General features: G+C 32.7%; 4 protein-coding genes across 7 annotated transcripts; all 4 read right to left on the reverse strand.

The window, feature by feature from the left end:
* Window positions 1–1,401: 1,401 nt before the first annotated feature.
* On the reverse strand, window positions 1,402–3,645 carry LOC106358933 (F-box protein At2g16365). Its single transcript, XM_013798714.3, has 3 exons — window positions 3,533–3,645; window positions 2,673–3,024; window positions 1,402–2,174 (listed from the first exon to the last, which is right to left on the reverse strand). The coding sequence occupies exons 2-3, from the start codon at window positions 3,007–3,009 to the stop codon at window positions 1,588–1,590; spliced, it is 924 nt and encodes a 307-aa protein (XP_013654168.2). The 5' UTR covers window positions 3,010–3,024; window positions 3,533–3,645; the 3' UTR covers window positions 1,402–1,587.
* Window positions 3,646–10,924: 7,279 nt separating this feature from the next.
* On the reverse strand, window positions 10,925–13,375 carry LOC106359756 (transcription factor bHLH63-like). 4 transcript variants are annotated; one of them, XM_048738842.1, is made up of 5 exons: window positions 12,044–13,143; window positions 11,802–11,966; window positions 11,573–11,707; window positions 11,441–11,475; window positions 10,925–11,031 (listed from the first exon to the last, which is right to left on the reverse strand). In XM_048738842.1, exons 1-5 carry the CDS (start codon window positions 12,368–12,370, stop codon window positions 10,968–10,970), a joined length of 726 nt encoding a protein of 241 aa, XP_048594799.1. In that variant the 5' UTR covers window positions 12,371–13,143; the 3' UTR covers window positions 10,925–10,967. The 4 variants fall into 4 exon arrangements, with proteins under 4 accessions (XP_048594799.1, XP_048594800.1, XP_048594798.1 ...); XM_048738843.1 differs by having other exon boundaries at window positions 10,929–11,031; window positions 11,579–11,707; window positions 12,044–13,375; XM_048738841.1 differs by having other exon boundaries at window positions 11,029–11,221; window positions 11,311–11,475; window positions 11,579–11,707; window positions 12,044–13,085.
* Window positions 13,376–16,107: 2,732 nt separating this feature from the next.
* On the reverse strand, window positions 16,108–17,790 carry LOC106361027 (3-ketoacyl-CoA synthase 18). Its single transcript, NM_001316162.1, is given in 1 exon segment — window positions 16,108–17,790. A coding segment is annotated over 1 exon segment (1,521 nt). The 3' UTR covers window positions 16,108–16,269.
* A 1,428-nt stretch (window positions 17,791–19,218) lies between these two features.
* On the reverse strand, window positions 19,219–20,790 carry LOC106358934 (3-ketoacyl-CoA synthase 17-like). The gene has a single exon (XM_013798715.3). It carries the CDS (start codon window positions 20,722–20,724, stop codon window positions 19,300–19,302), a length of 1,425 nt encoding a protein of 474 aa, XP_013654169.2. The 5' UTR covers window positions 20,725–20,790; the 3' UTR covers window positions 19,219–19,299.
* Between the last annotated feature and the right edge of the window lie 2,725 nt (window positions 20,791–23,515).

Here is a 23,515-nt window from a genome sequence, read left to right on the forward strand (position 1 = left end):
AACAATATTTACATTTTATATAATTATAAAAATATCAAAAATCATAATATTATAATAAATATGTAAATTATATTTTCAAAGTTATAGTTTTAAATTTTTAAAATTATAGAAAATATTTTTATTTTAAAATTTTATAATATTAATTAAAATATAATAGATATATTTTAGTATTTTTATAATTCCATTTTAAAAAAATTATTGAATATTTTTATTTTTGTATTTATATGGTTTTTAAAGAAAAAGAAAAAAAAATTATCCTTCCGCAACCGCCCGCAACCGCAAACGCTAGCTGGAACCAGCTTTTGATTTTAAGAGGTTCAGAGCGGTTTGAAGCGATTTGTAACGGTTTGGATGATTGTTTCGAATCGCTGTTAACCGAACCGCAAAAGCTGCGTTTGCGGGTGGTAACGGGGAAACCAATCAAGCTCTTAGTAATCCCGTTGTTAGCAATAAACAGGCCTAATTCTATTCCATTTTAGGCCCCATCTGGCCCAATGTATTAATCTGTCAGATGCATTGATATGATTGAACGGCTCCGATTGGCGATATGTTGAATTTATAGTTGATGTAAGCTGCAGTAAAATTTACGAGGTAAAAAAACTGTAAATTTATGTAGTGAGTTCGCTGTAAAAATATGAATTAAAGATTATTGACTGGTAACATTTTTGATGTATAAATTGCATTATATATTATTATATTTTTAAATATGAATATCAGTAATAATATTTATTTTAAATTTAATAAAATATCTATAAAATAAATTATATAAAATAATTAAAAATAAATTAAAAAATTATACTTTGTATATATTCTAACAAAAATACCTTTATTTTTACATGTAATTATATATATATATATATATATATATATATAAATTTTAGCTACCAAATATAGTTAAAAATTAAAATAAGTAATTAAATTTAAAATAGTTGTTTATAAAAAATTTGAGTGATAAATAAATAGCTATATATTTTTAAAATATTATTTATGAACTGATCAAAGTACGTAAGACAGCATGTGCATATTCATAAAACTGTGAACAAACATAAAAAAAGTAACGTAAGACACTAGTCCAAAAACCAAAAAAAATGATAAATCAAGTTCTAACACATTGAATTTTGTTCGATGTTGAGTTATCACTTGAGTTATCATTTTTTTCAAAGAGACAACTCAAAATTATAAATCAGATATAACACATTATAAGTCAAACATTAATTCAAGAAAATAAAACTACTCCATGTCTGATAACATTTTTGAGTTATACTTCTAACTGAAAACTAATCAAGTGTAACTATGTCACCAATCAAAACTGTGCCAAGTGATGTGATTGATGCTTGAGTAATGTAGGTGAATAATTCCTTTATATCAGTTATGGCAGATCATGTAAAAAGATTAATATGCTGGAGAAAAATAATAATTTTATCGAAGCAAAATTATGGAAGTTTACTATTACGTGTTACAGAAAATAACGAGAGCTGAGACTTATTGCTTTTTCAGACACACTTCCTGAGTTTATTTGAAGTAGATTCAGGTTTTGTATTGTGTTTCTGACACCAGCTAGATTGGTATGACAGGGAGTTGGCTTTTCTAAGACCACTCGGGTTTAAACCTTCTCAGAGCCTTCCCCATCAATGCCATTGCTGCGATTCTTGGAAACTGCTTCTGTAGCGCAAAGCTCTTTGGGTTAACTTGTTGCCCTCCTCTTCTCTCATGAGTCTCTGTAGACTTTTTCTTGCACCATCTCTGAATCCATGGGTGCAGAGCCTTCACGTCTTCTCTTTCTCCTCCCATAGTCAGATTCCTGTTACGTGATGTGGAAGATTCTTGATTTCTTCCTGATCCGTGTTTAAAGATTCTGCGAAAGAAGTAGTTCATTTTCTCCACGGATGGGCCTTCTTCTACAACCATCATGCTATTGGTTTCATTCTCCGAGGCGTTTGTCTTCAGACGTTTGACTTGTGATCTACAGTTGGTGTCAGTCAAACGTAAACGCTTGCACTCTTTAGGTAATATGGTGTTGTTGACGAAGTGTTCAACATCCATTCTTTGAGTAGCTGAACTGCTTGTTTCTCCTTCCTTATCCGCAACTATAAGAGGTTCCTTGTTAATGTCAGGTATTATCTCGACCCTTTCTTTGCCCTGCAAAATTCTCAAGCCCTTTGAAGAATTGGAGCCTGCCAATAAAATGAAAACCAGAATACATATCAGATAAATGTTCGAAAAAACGCTAAGCAGTAACTAAATATTTCGTAGAGAACTAACTAGCGACTAAGCGAATTATATGGGGCATTGACGTTAATAAATTATTGTTTTAATTTTTATATTTTACATTTACATTAAGATATTTTAACTTTTATGTTTAATTATACAATCATTCTGATGAATTTGGGAAAAGGTAGATATAAATTTGTTCATTTGCACTAATATTATTGATCAATTGAATAAGATTTAGACCAATTATGATTGATTTAGACCCTTTGACCAATTTTAAAATGGCTTAAACCGAATTGAATGGTAAAAATCGGAGTTTCAGAAAATCGTTTCGAGTATTACCGATTTGCCACCTAAGCGCCTAAACCAATTTTTAGAACAAGCAGCTGAAGATTTTGCTTAGGAGTAAAACTAGAATATCAAAGATTTTATGATATGTAACTTTTATGAATTCAAAATACCAGATAGAGGCAGTTTATCTGTCTGCAAAGAATCAGTCTCAGTAGATGATTGGTTCTTGGTGAAATCTTCATCCGTTTCCTTATCCTTTGAGCGGAAACCAAGATTAGGAAATAGATCAAGAGACCTATTCAACGTTTTTGCCTTAAGTTTTATGGAACCTGTTGATTCCTTCCATAGCTGACCATCATCATCTGGCAAGTGTGTCTTCATAGAACACTTGGCATCGCGGTTACTATGAGCCTTTAACCCGTATGCACTACCTCTCCGAATCCAACGACTCAACCAAACAGATTCATACCCAGCAACACAACTCTTTCCAATAACATGGTCAGACATTTGTACTTATAACTTCTGGAATAAAAAAATAGACATCGGACTTGATTAGAGACATAAATCTGACACACCAACAACAATATAATGTATATTTATGCTCAACGATCAATGTGTATCATTCGGAAATACTCTTTTTTTTTGCAACGGTTCGATTAGTCAAACCGACGGTATATATCGAATCAACATAAATCATTGTATGAAGACTTTGAGTATTACGTGCTAACTTATCCGCCTAACAAAAGTCTACTTTAAAGTTGAAAAATTTTAAATCTGAAAACTAAACATTTACTGCTCTCCACAGACAAAGCTCTCCACAGACAAAGCTCTCCATCAGCCCCGGTTACATTCAGGGATCCCAAGAGAAAAGGAACAACAAGACCACAAGAAATTTTGTACATTGTTTAAGAAACAAAAAAATAATCATTATTTAAGCATAAGTTCCTGATGCAAGAAAAAGAGAGTAATCACAAATATTCAGTGTGTCGAAATGCCTGAAAGTGAAGGGCAGGAAGAAGAGAAATGTTACATTGATCAGTGGCTAATGGAACGAAGCTCAATATAGTCTTCCAAGTAAATATTTTTCTGTGGGAGGCTGGAGAGAACGATAAGAGAGCTCTTAAACTGGTGCTGTGTTTTTCTTTTTTCTTTTTTCTTTTTAAGAAAAAATAATAATAATAATAAAAAGACAAAAGAAGAGGCAGAGAAACAAAGGTTGTCTTGTCGGAAGGAACAGTCCTCGGATCACTCCATTCTCTTAACCTCGTATTTTTCCATACGCTCTGTGAATCACATCATTAACTATAATTATTTATATGATTACGTTTTTGACGTGTTCCGTTGTGTCATGTGTGCCTTATATGTTCTTTTTTCTCCTCTTATGAAGTTCTTTATTTTTTTTTGCTAAAATCTTATGAAGTTCCAACCTTTCTACAACTCAAAACTAATACGAAAGAAAAAAATGCACAACGAATTTGTAATCCAGTTCAAGCTTTTTACCTGCTATTTCTGGGAGAGAAACTTTTCCCCTTAAAAGTTTTATTAGATCAAAGAAAAGAGTTACAGCTAAAGAGATCCAAACTCCAATCTTAATTATATATTTATTATGCAAGAGAAAAACACAAAACTCTTTCATGAGTAGACAAGAAGCAGCTTCCTATACGATACCTACTAAACTTAAACAAATACTTTATTTATACTTAAGAAAAAAAATACTTTTTATACTTCCTCTGTTCCAAAATACTTGATATTTTGAATATATGCACAAAAACTAAGGTACACACTCTTTGCTAAAAGGTAACATTAAAAATATAAACCAAAATTAATTCAGCCAATCTTTAAAGATAAGTATGAAACATTATTGATCACACATTTTTTAATAAAACTAAAATAAATATAAAAATATTATCTATTTTGAAAAATCAAAAACTTTCTAAAACATCATCTATTTTGAAACTTAGAGAATATATATAAAGTTTTTAAACTGACTTCAATTTTGTCTTGTGTTTTATGAACTATATGTCATGATTCTCGGTATATATCTGTTTTTCTTTCATTATTCCCCCAAATATGTATTTAGTTCAAAACTTCAAAGTCTTTGGTAACTGTATTAAAGTTTTGGAAAAAAAAAACCCGAAATTGAATTCACAGCTCTGTCTCGATCGCAATTTATATTTTAAAATATGTTGCTTGCTATCATTGTTTATTTTAATGTCTTGTCAGACTTTCTATCATATCATGCGTGGTCTAGTTGAGGTTTACTTCTATAAAATTAAAAACTCATAAATATCTGCGATCCTCAACTAAGTTTTTATCACTAGTCCAATTACTTGTCATTTATATATTTGATTTGGGTGTGGTGATCACTACAAGAAAACATCGGCATACTGAGGGAAAAAATCGTCGGTATGTCATCGAAATAACGCTATTTCGTGAACATACCGACGAAAAAAGTCCTCGAAAATATCTCTTCGGAAATTCATATTTCCTCGGAATTCTGAGGAAAAAAAATTCCGAGGAAACTCCGAGGACACAAAGTTCGTCGGAAGGTTCCTCGGAATATACCGAGGGACGCCTTCCTCGGAAGTTTCGACGAAATATTCCTCGGAACGCTTATCGAGAAATTCCGAGGAACTTCTGTCCCTCGGAAAATTCCGAGGAACTTTCTTCCCTCGGAAAATTCCGAGGAATTTCGGTCCCTCGGAAAATTCCTAGGAACTTTCTTCCCTCGGAAAATTCCGAGGGAAATAAATTCCTCGGAATTTTCCGAGGAACTGCTTTCCCTCGGAATTTCTAAAAAATTAATTTTTTAAAAAAATTTATTTTTTTAAAAAAATTAAAATTTTTAAAATTTAAATTCGAAAATTTAAAATTAAAATTAAAATTGAATAAACCATAAAACATTAAAACATAGTAGATAATATTCAAAGTTAAATAAAACATTCCGAGTTTTTGGTAAAAAAAAAAAAACTACGGGTCTTGAATGTTCAGGAACACCTCGTTCGGGTACATCCTCTTCATCATCTCCATCATCTGCTCGTTCAGCCTCTTCTAGGTCTCATAGCCCGCCTGTTGAGCTGCCATCTGGGTCTCCAACGCAGATATCCGATCATCCTTGTCCTTCAGCTGAGCCGTAAGAACTTCTGGATCAACATATGGCGGTGGTGCAGAAGAAGGAGCAGCCGACCGGGGAGCAGCCGACCGGGAGCGACGACCCAAACCGACCAAACGTCCCTTTTTCTTTGGAACCGACTGAAATATAAATAACCAAATTTAAATAATATAAATTGATGATAAAATAAAAATCAAGAAATAAATAAATTGAACTTTAAAAAAAAAAACTTACCGATTCAACGATTTCTTTGATTCGAACCAGGGACAAGTTGGTCGAAGCCGTCGAATTGTCATCATCGGTTTGAAGCTGAGACACTTCGTCATACACCTGAGTTTGGACCAGGTCGACCACGTCCCTCACAAGACCATCATCAATCTGGCTGGTCTTCTTGTTGGTCTACGCCCTTTTCATTAGGGCGAGATCATCAACCGGGTCGCCCTCATTTTCTTCCGCCTTGAAAAAAATAAATTAAACAAACATTAGAAATTTGAAAAAATGCACAAAAAATAAAATTCCGAAACTTAAATAATTGAAGAAAAAGCGGTTGAACTTACCATGCGATCCGCCAGAGCGGCAATAGATTGAGCACCCAAGTTATGCTTGTAGATGCCCTTCCCTTTACGGTCGCTCCTGCGGTTGTTGGAGTTGGTGGAAGAAGTTTCTTTCGTCTCTTCCTTATCCCAATGCGCACACAACTCCTTCCAGACCGTGTCGTTCATCGACTTTTGGACCTTTTAATTTAAAAAAAAAAGTTTAATAATTTTAAAAATTGTTAATAAATTAAAAACTACCTTGTTTACTTCCCACTTCTTCTTCCACTCGTACATATGCTTCCCATAGTTGTCCATAACTTTATGGACAAAATGGTGATAGATAGAGAGCGTATCATCGGAATTCCAGTTGAATTCTTGCTGAAATAGTTTAAAAATAGTTTTTAAGCACAAAAATATAAATAGTTTAATAATTACAAAACAAAGTTTTAATAAATAAAAAATAGTTTAATAAATATAGAAAATAGTTTAATAATTACAAAAAAAAGTTTTAATAATTAAAAAATATAAGTAAAAAATTTGAATACTTACCACAAACTGACGAAACCACAGATGTTGCTTCTCGGGAGGGAAGTCAATGAAAGTCGGATGTCCCTTGTCGAGGGCCGAGTACATCATACGGTTGATCCATGCGCTGATCCCGTTCCCGGATCGGTTGACCTAATAAAAAGAACAAATTATTAATAAAAAAAACAGTTTAAATAAAAAACAGTTAAAAAAATAAAAGTTTAATTACATGTTTGACCATGTCCATGTGGATATTCAGTGAGATAGGGAAGATGGTCACGACCGGGCTGTCGAACCAACTCCGCAACACTCATCACTCCCGGAGGACCCGGAGGAGCAGGAGCGGGTGCAGCAGCGGGAGCGGGAGCAGCAGGAGCGGGTAATGGAGAGGGAGATGTATGGTAGGAGCTGTGGGGCGAAACGGATTATTCATTGGACGTTTCCTTCTGTCAATCATCCATCAGAGCATCAGATCCGCAACTGTCCAAACTCAGATCAGTTGGGTGAGGCCGTTAGGATAAGGGAAAATCGCATAAAAAACCTTCAAAGTTACAGCCACTTACATTTACTGAAAGTATTTTACAAACAATTTAAACTTTTAAATTGACATTTTTATCAAAAGAAACCTCAAACCTGGCTTACTTTTACATCAAGTCAAAACGGTAACCGGTACTGTTCAAAAACGATGACGTGTCGGTTTTATTTTTTTAATTTTTTTAAATTATTTTATTAATAAAATAAATATTAAAAAATATAAAAATCATAAAAAATTCAAAAAAAATCATAAAAATCACTAAAAATTCACAAAAAATCAAATTATTCACCAAAATTTTCAAAATTATTTTATTAATAAAATAAATATATAAAATACAATAATATAAAAAATTCAAAACAAATCATAAAAAGTCAATAAAATTCACAAAAATTCATAAAATTCACAAAAAGTATTTTAAATTATTTTATTAATAAAATAAATATAAAAATAATCATAAAATTTTACAAAAAGAAAAGATTCACAAAAATATTATATTATTTTATTAATAAGTATAAAATACATAAAATATAAATGATCATTAAAAAATTGAGACAAATCATAAAAATTCACAAAAATCAAGAATAAAATTATATGTGGTTTTATAAAAGCGACTAAGGAATAACGTGCATTGAGTGCTATAAACTGGCTACCCTCAAGCTATCATTAGTATACATTCTTCCCTTTAACAATCATGAACTTTTCCAAATCCAACCAACACACATAGAACATAAAAGATTAAAAAATATCCAAAATAGTAGTCTAGGTTATGATTACTCTGATTTAGATTAGAAAAGTTCAGTCAGTCTCTGGGTTATGATTAACAAAATAAATATAAAATAATGATTTTTTTCTAATCTGAATTAGAGTAATCATAACCTGGAGCCTGACTGCTATTTTGTTTTTTTTTAATCTGTTATGTTCTATGTGTGTGTTGGTTGAATTTGAAAAAGTTCAGGATTGTTAAAGGGAAGAATGTATACTAATGATAGCTTGAGGGTAGCCAGTTTATAGCACTCAATGCACGTTATTCCTTAGTCGCTTTTATAAAACTACATATAATTTTTGTTCTTGATTTTTGTGAATTTTTGTGATTTGTTTAAAATTTTATTGATTTTTTATATTTTCTGTATTTTATACTTATTTTATTAATAATATAATATAAATATTGTTGTGAATCTTTTATTTTTGTAAAAGTTTATGATTATTTTTATATTTAATTTAAAATATTTTTTTGTGAATTTTATGAATTTTTGTGAACTTTATTGACTTTTTATGATTTAATTTCAATTTTTTATGATTTTTTTATACTTTTGTATTTTTATATTAATTTTATTAATAAAATAATTTAATTTTTTTTTGGTGAATATTTTGATTTATTGTGAATTTTTAGTGGTTTTTATGATTTGTTTTGAATTGTTTTATGAATTTTATATTTTCTTTATTTTAATATTTATTTATTATTAATGAAATAATTTTTTAAAAAAAAGAAAAAATAATAAAACCGACACGCCATCGTTTTTGAACATTACCGATTACTGTTTTGACTTGATGTACAAGTAAGCCAGGTTAAAGATTGATAAAAGTGTCACTTTGAAGGTTTAAAGTGCTCGTGAAATACTATCAAGGTTTAAAGTGTAAGTGGCTGCCACCTTGAATGTTTTTTTATGCGATTTTCCCCTTAGGATAATGATCTACATGGGATAGATATGATTGTGTTCGTTGTTTACCTGTCAAAATCCACTGTTTTTGTGTACTATCATCCTTTCTGGAGATACTTATTTTTGTAAGCAAAATTGTTGAGAGTTTACTGTTATGTATTATTGAAGTCTAATTTGAATTTGAAGTATTATAAGTGAATTTGAAGTATTATAAGTTTCTTATACTTCCAACTTAAAATCAATTGGTTGTAACTAACTTGATTGTAACTAGTAAGTGTAGTGGTCTAAATCTTTTATATATGATAGTGTAATGTATTTTAGGATATTTCCAATGAAATACTATTTTTCTTTTATTTTCTTTTAAAATAGTGTAAATCTATTATATAGGATTTTTCCAATGGTGTAATTCTATTCTACTGCAGTGTAGAATATAGAGGGATGTTACCATTTTATTCATTTATATTTTCTTCTATTATAAAGACATACCACTACAACAAATCTACAATAAAATTGCTCTATTCTAAAAAACAATATAGATAAAAAAAAATAGTGTTTCATTAGAGATGCCCTAAGTCCTTTTAATATTGCTAATGTTGGATCTTGGATGCAAATTTCTCTTACACATGAAATAGCCTAATGCTTCATTAAAAGATTGTTTGCACGTTATGATAAATTATATTACTGTTTTGCATCTATACACGCAATAATCTTATGACGTCAGAATGTGGGAGGATCCGTGGATTCCAACGACACCTGCTAGACCAGCTAGATCTCTAGCGCCTGTAATGCACTTAAATATGAGAGTCAGTGACATCATTAACCAAGAATCAAAGGAATGGGATGCAGGATTATTAGATGATTATGTCCATCTTGAGGATATACCACTCATTCGCAGTATGGCCATAAGCTCTACTCACCGCCGTGATACTTTCTGCTGGAACTACACGAAGAGTGGCCAATACACAATCAAATCTGGATACTGGGTAGCTCAGAATCTATTGAAGCAAGAAGAGGAAAAAGAAATATTGGAGCCAAGTATCACTAAACTCCAGGCCTTTGCTTGGACGTTGCAAGCGCCAAGGAAGATGTGCCATCTTGTATGGCAATTGATAACGGGACAGATAGCAGTAACGAGGAATCTAGTAAGGCGTAATATGAGATGCGATAATTATTACCCAAGGTGTGGGGAAATAGAGGAATCTGTAACCCATGCAATATTTGAATGCCCTCCAGCATTGCAAGTATGGTCTTTATCGGCAACTCCTACAAGTCCAGGCATATTCCCAGTAGCAAGCGTCTACACAAACATGGACTATCTTTTCTGGAGGAAAAACAATATCATTGCACCAGATCAAGACAGGGATCCTTATCCCTGGATAATATGGTATATTTGGAAAGCTCGTAATGATAAGCTCTTCAGGGGTATAAACAGGGATCCTTTGGAACTCGTTCGATATGCAGAGAGTGAATGCCAAGCATGGTTTAATGCAAATGAGATGATACCGCCACAAGTACAGGTCAGTAATAATGAGGAAAACCAAGTCTTAAGCTTGGGTAATATCTGCCTATTAGACGGATCCTGGACAGCTTCTGAACGCTTTAGTGGATGTGGATGGGTCTGGATGGATAGTAGGGAGAACATACAACTTATGGGAACACGGAACTTCACTCGATGTGAATCAGCTTTGCATTCTGAGGTAGAAGCGCTGCGATGGGCGATGGAGAATATGCTTCAACACTCGCCGTGCCAGAGCTTTGGAACAGACTGCAAGGAGCTGATTACAATGTTAAATGACCCCCAGGAGTGGCCAAGCTTTGCGACCGAACTGGAGAAGATAGAGACGTTGAAGATTTGTTTTCCGGATTTCAAAATCAACCATGTGCCACGAGTGCGCAATCAGCTATCTGACTTCTTAGCTAAGACTGCTAGAAACTTTCGTAGGGAGTTACTTTTCATTGGTTGTTTTATTCCGGTCTGGTTACCCAGACCACCTCAAGCTTGAGTAATAGAACGGCCGTTTGACGTCAAAAAAAAAAAAAAATCTTAGGTATTTCAAAAAAAAAAGTTTCAAAAAAAAAAACACACACACACAATATTCTTATATACTCTTCTCAAATAAAAAATTGCCCCCTTGAAAAATAAGTTGTCTCTGTCCAGAGAACCTGCAAATGAAATCTTTATATCTGTAAATTTTGAATCAAATGGGATATATATTTGTAATTGTCCTAAACCATAAACCCACAAAATATGCCATCTAATCATTAACGGTAAGGTTGTTTTTTATAATCAAACTCCTAGAGAGCTATAAAGACTCTGCACATCAGGTTCCCACATCGAAGGTGCTTGACCATTCTGTTACATAATCAAACATATATATTGTTAGTAAACTAAACTTTACATGATTGCTCATAATGGAAGAGAAAATATAAAGCATAACCTACGTTGAAACATTGCAGTGGTGGATCAGAACTGGTAATCACTTGTTGCATTGGATTGAAATGAAGATAACCGGTACTAACTATTTCATGAGGATAAACGGAATTAACCATTTCATCTATATGGAAATCCAACCTTGAATTCAGAGCTGCTAGTTTCATCGATAAGAACTGTTTCAAACAATTATCATATAGTAAGGTACAAACTAAAGAATCTAATGAATGCAGTGTATAGTCTGTAAAAGATATTGGAGATGAATTTTCAGACCTCGACCTGTGTCTGAAGGGACAGAACATAGTTAATGATCTCATCAAGCTTCCCTGCTTTGCTTGTGATCTTGTCACATCCAGGAACTAAAGCTTGAAGATACTTCATTCTCTCGCTGATCTTTTCTCTTCTAGCCTTCACATTATTATAATCAAACCATTATTCTCAACAACGTTATAAAAAATAATATAAAGGGCTTAGTTGAAATGAATTAACGAGTCTCTCTCACTCGTTCTGCAATGCTGTGGCTATCAGTGGCTTGTCCTCTACGTGCACGAACATGGATATAATCCCTTTTCTGCGATCCCTTCGTCACTTTTGATGAATCGTTAGAAAAATTGTTTTCTTCTTTCTTGGCTTTATTCCTCATCATCATCCTCTTCTCATCACAAACCTAAACCCCAGAAACAGATAAGTGAATCTCAAAGTAAGATCACCTTTTTCACTTGTAGAACAGAGCTACAAACGAACCTTAGTCTCTGTAACGACGTCATCAAGCTTCCTTTTCTTGAGATTTTCAGACACAAACGTCGCAGAAGTTGTTATATTTTCCGGCGACATTGAGAGTATGGCATCACTCTCCGTCGTCTTCTCCCTGTAAATATCCGGAATATTCAAACCGGTTGTCGCCAGAAAGCCGTCACTCTCGCCGCCGTTAATGGTCGAAAAGTTGGAGAAGAAGCCGGGATGGTGGTGGTATCTTAGGTGATCCCTTTGGAGCTGTAAGAACGACATGTTGGTACAGTTGAGTAAAAGCTCAGCTTCTGTAGCTCCATTCATCATCATCATCATCATCATCTTCTTCTTCTCTTTTCGAGTTGCAGTGATAAAGAACAGAGTAAATGTGACTGTAGAAGAGGAAGTGATATTTATAATACAAGAAAAGAAAAAAGCATCTGCTTTGTACTTAATCCAAGTTCATCGCATTAGATAAGTAGGACCAGTACAATCTGAAAGTTGTAGATGATTGTAGTAGTAGTATTGTGATGTTTAGAGATAGGGCTGGCATAATATTCAAACCTGATATTCGAACCGAAATCTGATCCCAAAAACTCGAACTCAAACCCGATACAAAGAGAGTTAGGAAATTGGATATTCGAACCTCAAAGGGTAATATTCGATATTGATATCCGATATTATATAGAAGGTTATCTTCAAATATATATACTTTTGTTAAGCCTAAACAAAATGTATTTTTTGTTGAATCTTGGTTGTTTGAAATTTGCTTATTTTCAGATATTTATGTTCATTCGGATATAAAAATAAGTTCGGACAAAAAAGCTGAGATGAATCGATATTATATATGTTATTTAATATTTTAAAAGGTTCAGATATCCCTTTTATTAAAAAAAAAAAATCATTTTCATGGATCCAGCCTTTTTGTAAATTTTTAAATTAAATACACTCTTATACTATATAGTTAAATTCACTTTTCTAATTATGGAAAATAACATTATACTACTAAATGTATTTCCAAACAACACACTAACCAATCTTGTGTCCAAACAATATAAAATATTATGTCATACTTTTTTAATAACCTTTTATTTATCTTTTTTATATTATTTGATTTAAAACCACTCAAATATTTTATAAAAAGTTGAAAATAAGTTTAACTATTTTGTGTGTTTAAATGCTACAAAAAATCATTTAATATAAAACTAATTAAATTAATAGATTATTTTGTTTGTATTTTCATAAAACAAAAAATTGCATCCCTTTAAACTTAATAAATGTTAGATTCTTATTCTTAAACTGTTTTTATTCTTAAGAACATATAATTATATATGCGAGATTATGTTTGGTTTATGTTGACATCAAATAGTTTTACACAAATAAAATGTTATAGTCAATAAATTAACATCAAATAAGTTTTATAACTAAAATTTTATCAAATAAGTATATATCACAAATTTAATTAAACAAATTACAATTTGTTAATTAAAACTCTGTAATGAAACAGTTTGAATTAAAAATAATTTTTTATTTTATTTTATATAAATATAAAATAATATAATTATATAGTTTTAAAATACACTAAAATAAAAAAAATATTTATAAAAAATGTTAAGGTTTATTGATATTGTAAATTAGATTTTGTTAAACAATACTTCTGCACTTTAAAGCATGGGTCATAGTGTAGTTTCAGTTATATTTGAAAAAACTCAAGCCCAAAACTTGTTGAAGTACCAAACCTAATATATATATATATATAGGCAATAGACTCTTAAACCGTTCTGAAATACCCAAACCGAATTGCGGGTATCTGAATAGTCATTCCTAGTTGGAGAAATGAGAAATTGCTAAAAGTGATTCCACAAAAAAATGAGTGTGAAGAAGACTCTTTTCGAGCTGGAAGGTCTCAAAGTTTCTTTCATCAACAAGCACATGAACATCACATGGGAGTGGTTATGCCGTTGTATAACACAATGAAAGGTATATGCTCTTTAATTCCTTGAGCTTTGTTTTGATGTTGACAAAATATTGTGAGTGTTAACGTACACTGTTCACATGAATTTATCGAGACAAGAGGTTCTCTGAATCTTTGTTATTCAGATCGCTCATGCATCTGATCGCCATGCTCTATTGGTTTACTGTATTGTGATTGTCTAATACTGAGACGGTGAAAGAGAGACTTGCCACGTGACCGACATGCTCTTTCTATGCATGTAGCTTACAAGGCCCATCACATGAATTATTCACAAGCTAGCTTTAGATGATCACTTTCACCGATAATCGGTCAGCAAACAGTTCGAAGAAAAAGACCTCTCGAAAACAAAGCATGACAATTGTTGTTAATTCTGTCAAATATTTCTAATTTCTTCAATTTTTATTTATTTATTGGATGTGATTGAGATATGACATGATATCTTCTCAAGTTTAAAATCTATATTGTGTTCTTAATTCCAACTCTTTTTTTATTAAGCTTAGAGCATAATCTCTGAAACCATTTTTTAGGCAATTTTTTTGTCTCACAAAAAAAAGGAAAAAAAAATTAAAAACAAACCAATCGCAGGCCGCCACGTGTCGGTGGACCCGCAAACAGTGCAAAAAACTCTTCACAATTGATTTTTATTTTGTTGTTTCTGCCACCGGTTTTAAAAATTTTGCCGGGGCCCACGCACTAATTTGTTTCAAAAAACCCTATTAACCACCGCGATAATCATAGCCTTACTGAGCACAAATGTGGAGTTAGTAGATTAGGAAAGGGAAGAGGGTATAAAGTTGGTTAATAAAGAAATGGTCGTTGCTTTTATGAATTTGGACTAAGTCCATAGAAGATGAAGTCTTTTTCTCTATCATACTATAAATGCGTACACTTTCAAAGTATAGTTCCGCACATGGACACCCCTGGGCGTGATTGGTAACCATCGCATGAACATTAGGAATGAATTGAAAAATAATGAATAGGAATAAAATTTTGAGAATGATGAAGAATGATGATTTCTTTTTAAAAATAACGAGGAACAAATTTACATTATAATTCTCTACAAAAAAATGGAATGAAAAGAAACGAAGAGAAAAAACTTTTTTTGATGAATAATATTTTTTAAAAACGTTAAGGAATGTAGTGTTCTTCTTCATTTTTTTGGTTAACATTCAAACCCCTAATATATGGATTCCGCATTCCGTTATATAAATATGCGCATAAATACATGCATAGATGTTTCTACTAGTTAACAATAACATGTATGCACGTATTACGTATATGTTGACACTTGTGTTCTGGTGTGAGGAATTGGAGATACTACGTGTGTATTGCATCTGGACATAAATATATAGACGTACGTGGGAATATGCATTGAAGTCATGAATAGAATAGTTTTAAAAACTTTTTTTGCTGAATTATAATACTCCTCGGGTAATGCTCAATTCTCTGATACCAATGCCGTGCGAGAGCTATTAAGGACCTAAAATAAAAATAATTTATTTTATATTAAATATGCGTATTAATTTTTTAATACAAACTAAAAAATAAATTATTTTCATATCTTATATTTTAAAATTACTTTAAAAAAATAATCTTATGAAAATTAATGGCGAAAGTTATATTTTGATTATAACTGAAAATTATATATACAAACTCAACCTATATGCATGAAAATATTTTTGACATTCAAAATAAAAAATATACAATAAAATTAATATTCACAACAACTAAGCAGAAATGGTCATATTATTGAAAAGTATTAAGAGATAATTATAATTTTTATCATATTATCATATATTGATTATATGATTTATGAATATCGAAACTCCAAAATGTACTAATGTGAGAGGGGGCCTAGGGCCAATGCCCCAAAATTGATAAGCTGAGCACGGCTCTGCTGATGCCTATCATTAATTTCTCATTATTTAACTATCAGTTAAGGTAAATGGGTTTGCCTTCTTTTATGTCTCAAAACATAAAAAAAAACTAAAATATGAACCTGGAAGTAGCTTATTTTCAGATGAACTTTGTGTGAATTTTAAATTACATAAATGATAGAACTCGGGGTTTTAGTTGTTTGATTTAGGATATGACGTCATAGTGTTAGGCGTTTAAAAATTTCATGTAAATAAGAGATACATACATGTAAAACAATCAAATACTAGAACACCATTGCATTCTTTATTCATAACAAACAAGAGAAACATCGTAGCCATCAAATTATTATAACAAATAAAAAGAAACGAAAGAGAGCAAACATCATTTATTAGGACCGACCGTTTTGGACACGAGTCTCTGACTTACCTGAATCAGAATCAATTTTGACCGGGTATCTGTCGATGCAGTGTTCCCAAGGACTATTTGTCGAAGCTTTGACATTGTTTAGAGCCACCCAAACTGCACTGTTACACTTAAAGCCTGACCCTAAAGCAATCTGCCAAACTTTATTACCTTTCTTCATCCTTCCTTTTGCTTCTATGTATGCCAACTCATACCATATTGAGCTAGATGAAGTGTTTCCAAATCTATGTAACGTTGATCTTGATGCCTCTACATCGATCGGTGCTAGGGCTAGGTTCTTCTCTAGCACATCAATCACGGCTCTGCCTCCGGCATGTATACAAAAATGGTCAATAGCAAGTTTGAAATCCGGGACGTAGTAATGTTTGATTTTATCTTTGAAAAGTTTCTTGCCCATGAAGGTAACGAAAAAAAGAAGTTTCTCGCTTAACGGAAGAATCAACGGACCCAACGTTGCTATGTTTTTCTTAACCGTTCGACCAGCAACATCGGTTATGTCCTTGGACAAACTCACTCCGGTTTTGCCGTTCTCATCGTCTCCTTGTTGCACGCAACGAAAAGACTTGTCGTCAGCTCCGGTATGCGTTCGAACCGTGTGAACTAGCTCGTACTTGGACCGTCTACGATCTCCAGGCTTGTTGGAGAGCAAAATAGCGGCCCCACCAACACGGAACAAGCAATTTGAAACCATCATGGACCTATTATCACCAGCGTAAATGTTATAAGTGATGTTCTCTGTGCTCACCACAAGGGCATACGTATTTTTATGGACATGCAACAAGTCCTTTGCTAGATCAATGGCTATAACGCCGGCACTACAACCCATGCCACCAAGGTTAAAGCTTCTTACGTTGCTTCGGAGCTTGAAAGTGTTAACGACCATTGCGGAGAGCGACGGAGTTGGATTAAACATGCTTGAGTTCACCACAAGTATACCTATATCTTTAGGGCTAACGTTGGTGTTCTTGAATAGATTTTCTAGCGCACCAATGATAACTTGCTCCGTCTCTTCACGCGCCGCCGCAAAAGTCTTCCGGGGAGGGACCTGAAGCAGCCCCTCGGGCCCGTGAGTTTCATCGCCTAGACCTGAACGTTCTTGAATCTTCCTCAAGAAGTCAAGCCACGACGAGTCATCGCACGTGCCGTTCCGAGAAGGATCAGCTTTTCTTACTTGATAAAAGATATCCATGACCTTGGAGATACTTGATCTACAATGCGTTGGTGGAAGGTAGCATGAGTACTCAACGAGGTAAACCGGTTTGGGCCGGGTTGCGATGTAGAGAACCGAACCGAAAACGGTGAAGGCAAAGAGTGGAGCGATGGTTATGAGGTTGTGTTGGAGATAGGAATAGTATAAGTGGTGAAGATCGTCTATGGTAAGCCGATAGGCTTTTCCGGCGACGATCGCCGTTAACGGAAAGAAGCAAAGGTTGAAAAGGTTGGTTATGACGTAATGGTAAAGGAGCTTTACGTTAACGGACGTCATTGCTCAGTGTGTGTGTCGGAGAATAGTAGTGGAAGCGATGAGATGTATTTGTATGGATCCTCTTTTGTGGTCCGTTACACTTTACATGCATTTTTAAAGACATGTGTATACTCATGCTCATGCATGCATACACATTGAAATAAATCAGTAGTCCGATGAAAGGTGCCAAAAAATAGGAAAGTATCTGATGAAAAAAACATATATATTGTATACTAGATTCATTTCGATAAAAATAATGCTTTTCAATTTAAAATGAAATAAACTATATAAACATAACATCATAAATTCATTGCCCAAAATATCTTCTTTATTATTATTATTCGAAATAAAGAGTCTAGATTTCTGTCTCTAATTACAAAATGTTCTTTGACCAAAAAAGTTTACAAATTTTTAAATTAAAAATGCGCTAGTAATATTAAATGAACAGGGCTAAATATATGAAACATGTGTATTGAATTCGAGAGAATTTTTGTACTTAGCAATGATAGGCTAAACCGACATAGACTCTGACTAATTATGGGATCAGTGTTTCTCGGGAATGAGTTTTTCCGCAAGTTTATACTCGAATATCAGTAAACAAATGTGTGGAAGTTTAGTTAAGGCCAACATATATGACCGGAATAAGATCATTTGAATACAGCTAAATTTAATCTTAAGAATCTTATTTTACAATCAGATCCTAGAAGACTTGTTAATTGGAATTTGGATCAAAGACATTATTATATTTCCCGTTTCCAAGAAATTTTTGGAATTTTATGTCAATATTGTGTTTTTAATTTTTTGGTAAATTTACGTGCTACTTTTAAACACATATATAGTAGAACCTCTATAAATTAATATTGTTGGAACTTTGAAATTTTATTAATTTATAGAGATATTAATTTACAAAAGTTTCTTTATTTAGTTTTTTTTTGTTTAAAGATATATTTATTTTAAGATAAAAAATACTTTATTTTAATGTATAGACATTAATTGTTATCTTTTGAAATTTGACATTTATATTAATTTTATTATGTTATTTGGTGCATATAATATATATTGCATAAAAATTAAATGTGGTTTTATATATAATATTACTAAATCTCATCTAAACTATATTAAGTGTTAAAAAAATATAAAGAAAATTCCATTATGAATATAAAACAAATAATATAATAATATGTTCTTACTTATATAAAATATGTATATATATAAATTATTAATTTATAATTTCAATGAGACTATATATTTACATAAAAAGATTTTAAAATTATTATTTTATTATTTTATCGATTTGTGTTAATTTTAAACCGGCATAAGTTGAGACCGGCGAAATTTATTAATTTATAGAGATTATTAATTTATTAATTTATTAATTTATCGAGTATTAATTTATAGAAATTCTATTGTACATACATTTACCCAATTGATTTTTCTTTTACCGAATAGTAAAGGATATAAGAAGAGCAAGTCTTCCGGAACATGGAGGACAAACCATATTTACAAACCAATCCACCGGTTCTTATGAGATCAGAGATCTATCTTAACAGGATATCTATGGATGCAATGTTCCCAAGGATTCTTAACCGATGGCTCGACATCCCTAAGAGCCACCCAAACCGCGCTGTTACACTTAAACCCGCTTCCAAAAGCAATCTGCCAAACCCGGTTCCCTTTCCTCATTCTTCCTTTAGCTTCCGTATAAGCCAACTCATACCATATAGAACTCGATGAAGTGTTACCAAATCTATGCAACGTCATTCTCGACGCTTCCACATGTTTCGGCAAAAGCCTTAAACTCTTCTCCAGCTCGTCGATCACCGCTCTACCTCCCGCGTGTATACAGAAATGATCAAACGCAAGCTTGAAATCCGGCATGTAAGGCTTCATCTTCTTCTTAGCATTAAACAGTTTATTCACAAGATAAGTCGCAAAGAAGAGAATCTGCTCGCTCATGGGAAGAACGAGAGGACCCAAAGTGGTTATATTCGTCTTAAGAGCTTCTCCAGCTATAGACATCAGGTCTTTAGACAAAGAAACACCTGTTTTCAAAGTCTCGTCTTGTTCTTGATACACGCAGTTGAATGCTTTCTCATCAGATCCTTTATGAGTCCTTACCGTGTGAACAAGTTTATACTTGGAACGTTTACGATCACAACTCTTGTTGGAGAGCAGAACCGCGGATCCACCAATCCTAAACAAGCAGTTAGGTATTAACATGGCTTTCTTATTACCAAAGTACCAGTTCTGAGTTATGTTCTCCGTGCTAACCACAAGAGCGTAAGTGTTTCTATATAACTGTAACATGTCATTAGCTAGATCAACAGCGATGACACCAGCACTACATCCCATTCCTCCTAGGTTAAAGCTCTTCACGTTCTCTCTAAGCTTATACTTATTCACAATCATGGCGGATAAAGAAGGCGTTGGGTTAAACAAACTACAGTTCACTACGAGAACACTTATCTCCTTAAGGTTGACTTTGGTGTTCTCGAAGAGACTGTCGAGTGCACCGAAGACCACCAGCTCCGCTTCCTCACGTGCCGCGGCCATAGTGGGACGCGGAGGGACGTAGTGGATAGCCTCAGGTAGGTAAGTCTCGTCGCCGAGACCTGATCGTTTTAGGATCTTGCTCTGAAACTCGAGAGATGATTCGTTGAAAATGTTAGTCAGTATAGAATGTTTCATGAATTTTTCGTAGGTAAATTGGAGACTCGACGGAGGGAGGTAGCAGGAGTAATCAACAAGGTAAACTGATCTTGGTCGGGACATGAAGAAGAGAGTGGTTCCGAGAACGGCTACGAGGAAAATGAATGCAAGGTGGTTTAGGCTTAACCGGGAGATGTTCATGACCAGAACCGTCAGCGAAGCGACAAGTAAGAGCTTTAAAAAGTGAGTGATGAGGTAATGATAACATAGCTTGACGTTCTTACGGATCTGTACGTTGTCGTCCATGGGAGATTTTTACTAAAAAGGAATGTGAGATTGTTGGTTATTTTGGTGAGGATTCAAGATGAGTGTGTGTGCGTATATATACACGATTGAAGAGAAGAAACCGTGAGGGTTTGTTTTTAATTATCACTATTTTCTCCTGGTTATGTTGGGTGGAGTTTGATATAACTAAAAAACAGAGAGAAGTCGCCATTTGATGAATACGTGGAAGAATGTGGCATCATGTGCATGGGCTAACTGATGGAATATGTACGGAGAGTTCGATTTGAATCCATATCAAAAAGTTTGAAACTTCAACCCGTTGCTGCATTGCATATATAGGAAGAAATAGTAATCTTCACGAGAATAGACGTGGAAATAGGCTTGGGCTTGGCCCAATTGTGCTGTGACACCCATACATTTTTGTTAATAAGAGGACCTCCAACAAAAGTATAGAAGGTGGGAGTCTCAATATTTTAATATTAAAAAGAAAAGAAAAGCAAGTAAGATGACCAAAAGTATCTAAATACAAAAATTTACAAAAAATAATAAAAATTTACAAAAATTCTGTTGAACCCCATTTGCTTATGTGTCTATAGTTCATTGGTGCTATTTTTTTCTTTTTTCTTTTAATTATTTTAGAAAAAGGAATAATTTGTTACTTAGATACTCAACTTAAAAACTCAACATTGATGTTACTCTAAGCTTTTGTATTTTTATTTTACTATACAGTTATATATTTCATAGATTCAGCCCGTTGCAACATAATTTAAAATAGTATCTATAGAGAAATGATCGGAAAAAATTATTTACATGTTTGATTGAAGTTGTAGCTTTCCCTTTCCATCGTGCAAATATCAAAAACTAAAATAAAGTTTGTAATTTTCATGTAAATAATCGTTTCATGAGACTTAGTGTGTTTGTCTTCTTACTCTAGTGTTTCATCCATGTTGTACCAAGCTTTAGTAATGGAATTTCACAAGTCATTTAAGTGTTAATACATCACACTTTTTGGATAGTGTTATTTTTTTCTTATTCTTCTAATTTTGGGGAAATCTTTCCAAAATGGAACATTATAGGCCAAAATGGATTTCCCGCAAAACATGCTTGAAGATCATGTGAGGACAGGTAAAAATTATGGTCCTTGGTTTAGGATGCAAACCCATATGTGTTCTGTTAAGACTGATGTTTGACCCTATCCTGAAGGATCTTTATGAACTTCATTAATGTTTTCAGGTGTAGTCATGGAGAATCAATTAGATTTTTCTGGTCTTCTTGTCATCAATGTCGATGTTGCGAGTGAAGACGTGATGATTGGAGAATACCCTATTGCACCATTACAACTGATAAAGACACAAGATATGTCCACTATAACTGATTGGGATGCACAGTTTCAATATGGTAGCAAAGACGATTTCAAATGAGTTTTATATCTTCCAATTTGGTGGATCTCTTTGTTTCTGCAGCAGATGCAAGATCAATGGAGTACACATTGGGAATTGAACATGCAAGATCAATAATAGTTGATGCTATTTTTTTTAATTTAAATTTTAATTATTTTATAAAATAATAATAATTTATTATTTAGATACTCAACTTAAAAACTCAACATTGATGTTACTCTAAGCTTTTGTATTTTTTAATCTCAACTTAAAACCTCTAGACATTATTAAATTGTTATTTTAAATATTTTAGTTAATGTGATAAATTTTCATCAATGAAAACACATCATTAAAAGCGGATATGTGGCAATATTTGTACAAGATACTTTCATTATCTTTTCTTATCACATTTTTTTTAAGAACACTTCTAATTTATCACACTATTTTTCACTTTTAAACATATATTTATGAGTAAAATTTGGAATCAACTATGGTCATCGAGAACCTCCTCTCCATCCAACAATACTACACTTTGCTGCTCAAGTTTCAAGTATCTATGTCTACTTTATTGATGGTGCTTGGAATGCTGGTAGTTCGGGCCGTGCTTTTGGATGGTTGATCATGAATATTGATAGAATTTACGTTAATAGATCCTTGAACATAGACTTTGTCAATTTTGCCTTTACTGCAAAAGTTCTTGTCTTCGGTGAAACTCTAAAGAATGTGTCAGTATTAGATTTCTTGAGCTTTCAAGTTTTCTTAGACTTTAATATATCCTACTAGTGGTATTCCGGCGCTACGCGCCGGGTTCATATGTTTTTTCTTAAATGAATTCACAATTCATTTTATAATCTTAGTAAACAAAATATGTTCTAAAATATGAAAATAAAAATATGTTGAAAGAGATTGGTTTTTTTATGATCCAATTGATAGTGGTTAGCGACCATAGTGTATTACTTTGTTTTGAAGATACTTAGTTCAAAGTAAAATAGCATAAGTGGTTGTGACTAATGGATTCAATAAAAATATAATAAAAATCTGATAATCGTAACAAAGTTAGTTGGAATTTAAACATATAGTAAAATTGATGTTTTATTTATAAGACATACTTATAGTGTTAAGTATTATGTGGACATTATATGAAAGGAACGCTCTTGAAATTTTATTTTAGAGAGTAATCTGAATTTAAACGTGTGTGATGAAGTTTTGTTCATATATTCTTCTTATTTGATTTTTGGTATGAAACTAACTCTAGCAATAGAACATATTAGTAAAAGAGGAAAAGCATTTTTGTTTGAAAATAATAACGAAAATCGAAAACAGTTTGTAAATAAAACAGAAAATTGGAACATAAGAAACCCCTTATAAATTGTAATAACGATGAATCATAGATGAATTTTTCTACATATGGGATAACTTATGTTTGTACAAAG

Source organism: Brassica napus, chromosome A8 (assembly GCF_020379485.1).
Source record: "Brassica napus cultivar Da-Ae chromosome A8, Da-Ae, whole genome shotgun sequence".
In the NCBI taxonomy this organism is placed as follows: domain Eukaryota; kingdom Viridiplantae; phylum Streptophyta; class Magnoliopsida; order Brassicales; family Brassicaceae; genus Brassica; species Brassica napus.

Bases quoted from the DNA above. Each gene is read 5' to 3' on its own strand.
- LOC106358933 (XM_013798714.3), bottom strand. From the start codon at position 3,009: ATGTCTGACCATGTTATTGGAAAGAGTTGTGTTGCTGGGTATGAATCT. The intron at 2,175-2,672 runs GTATTTTGAATT...TTTTATTGGCAG, and splicing joins AGATAAACTGCCTCTATCTG to GCTCCAATTCTTCAAAGGGC.
- LOC106359756 (XM_048738840.1), bottom strand. From the start codon at position 12,370: ATGATGATGATGATGATGATGAATGGAGCTACAGAAGCTGAGCTTTTA. The intron at 11,708-11,801 runs GTGAGAGAGACT...AATAATGTGAAG, and splicing joins GCCACAGCATTGCAGAACGA to GCTAGAAGAGAAAAGATCAG. The intron at 11,476-11,572 runs GTCTGAAAATTC...TGTTTGAAACAG, and splicing joins CCCTTCAGACACAGGTCGAG to TTCTTATCGATGAAACTAGC.
- LOC106358934 (XM_013798715.3), bottom strand. From the start codon at position 20,724: ATGGACGACAACGTACAGATCCGTAAGAACGTCAAGCTATGTTATCAT.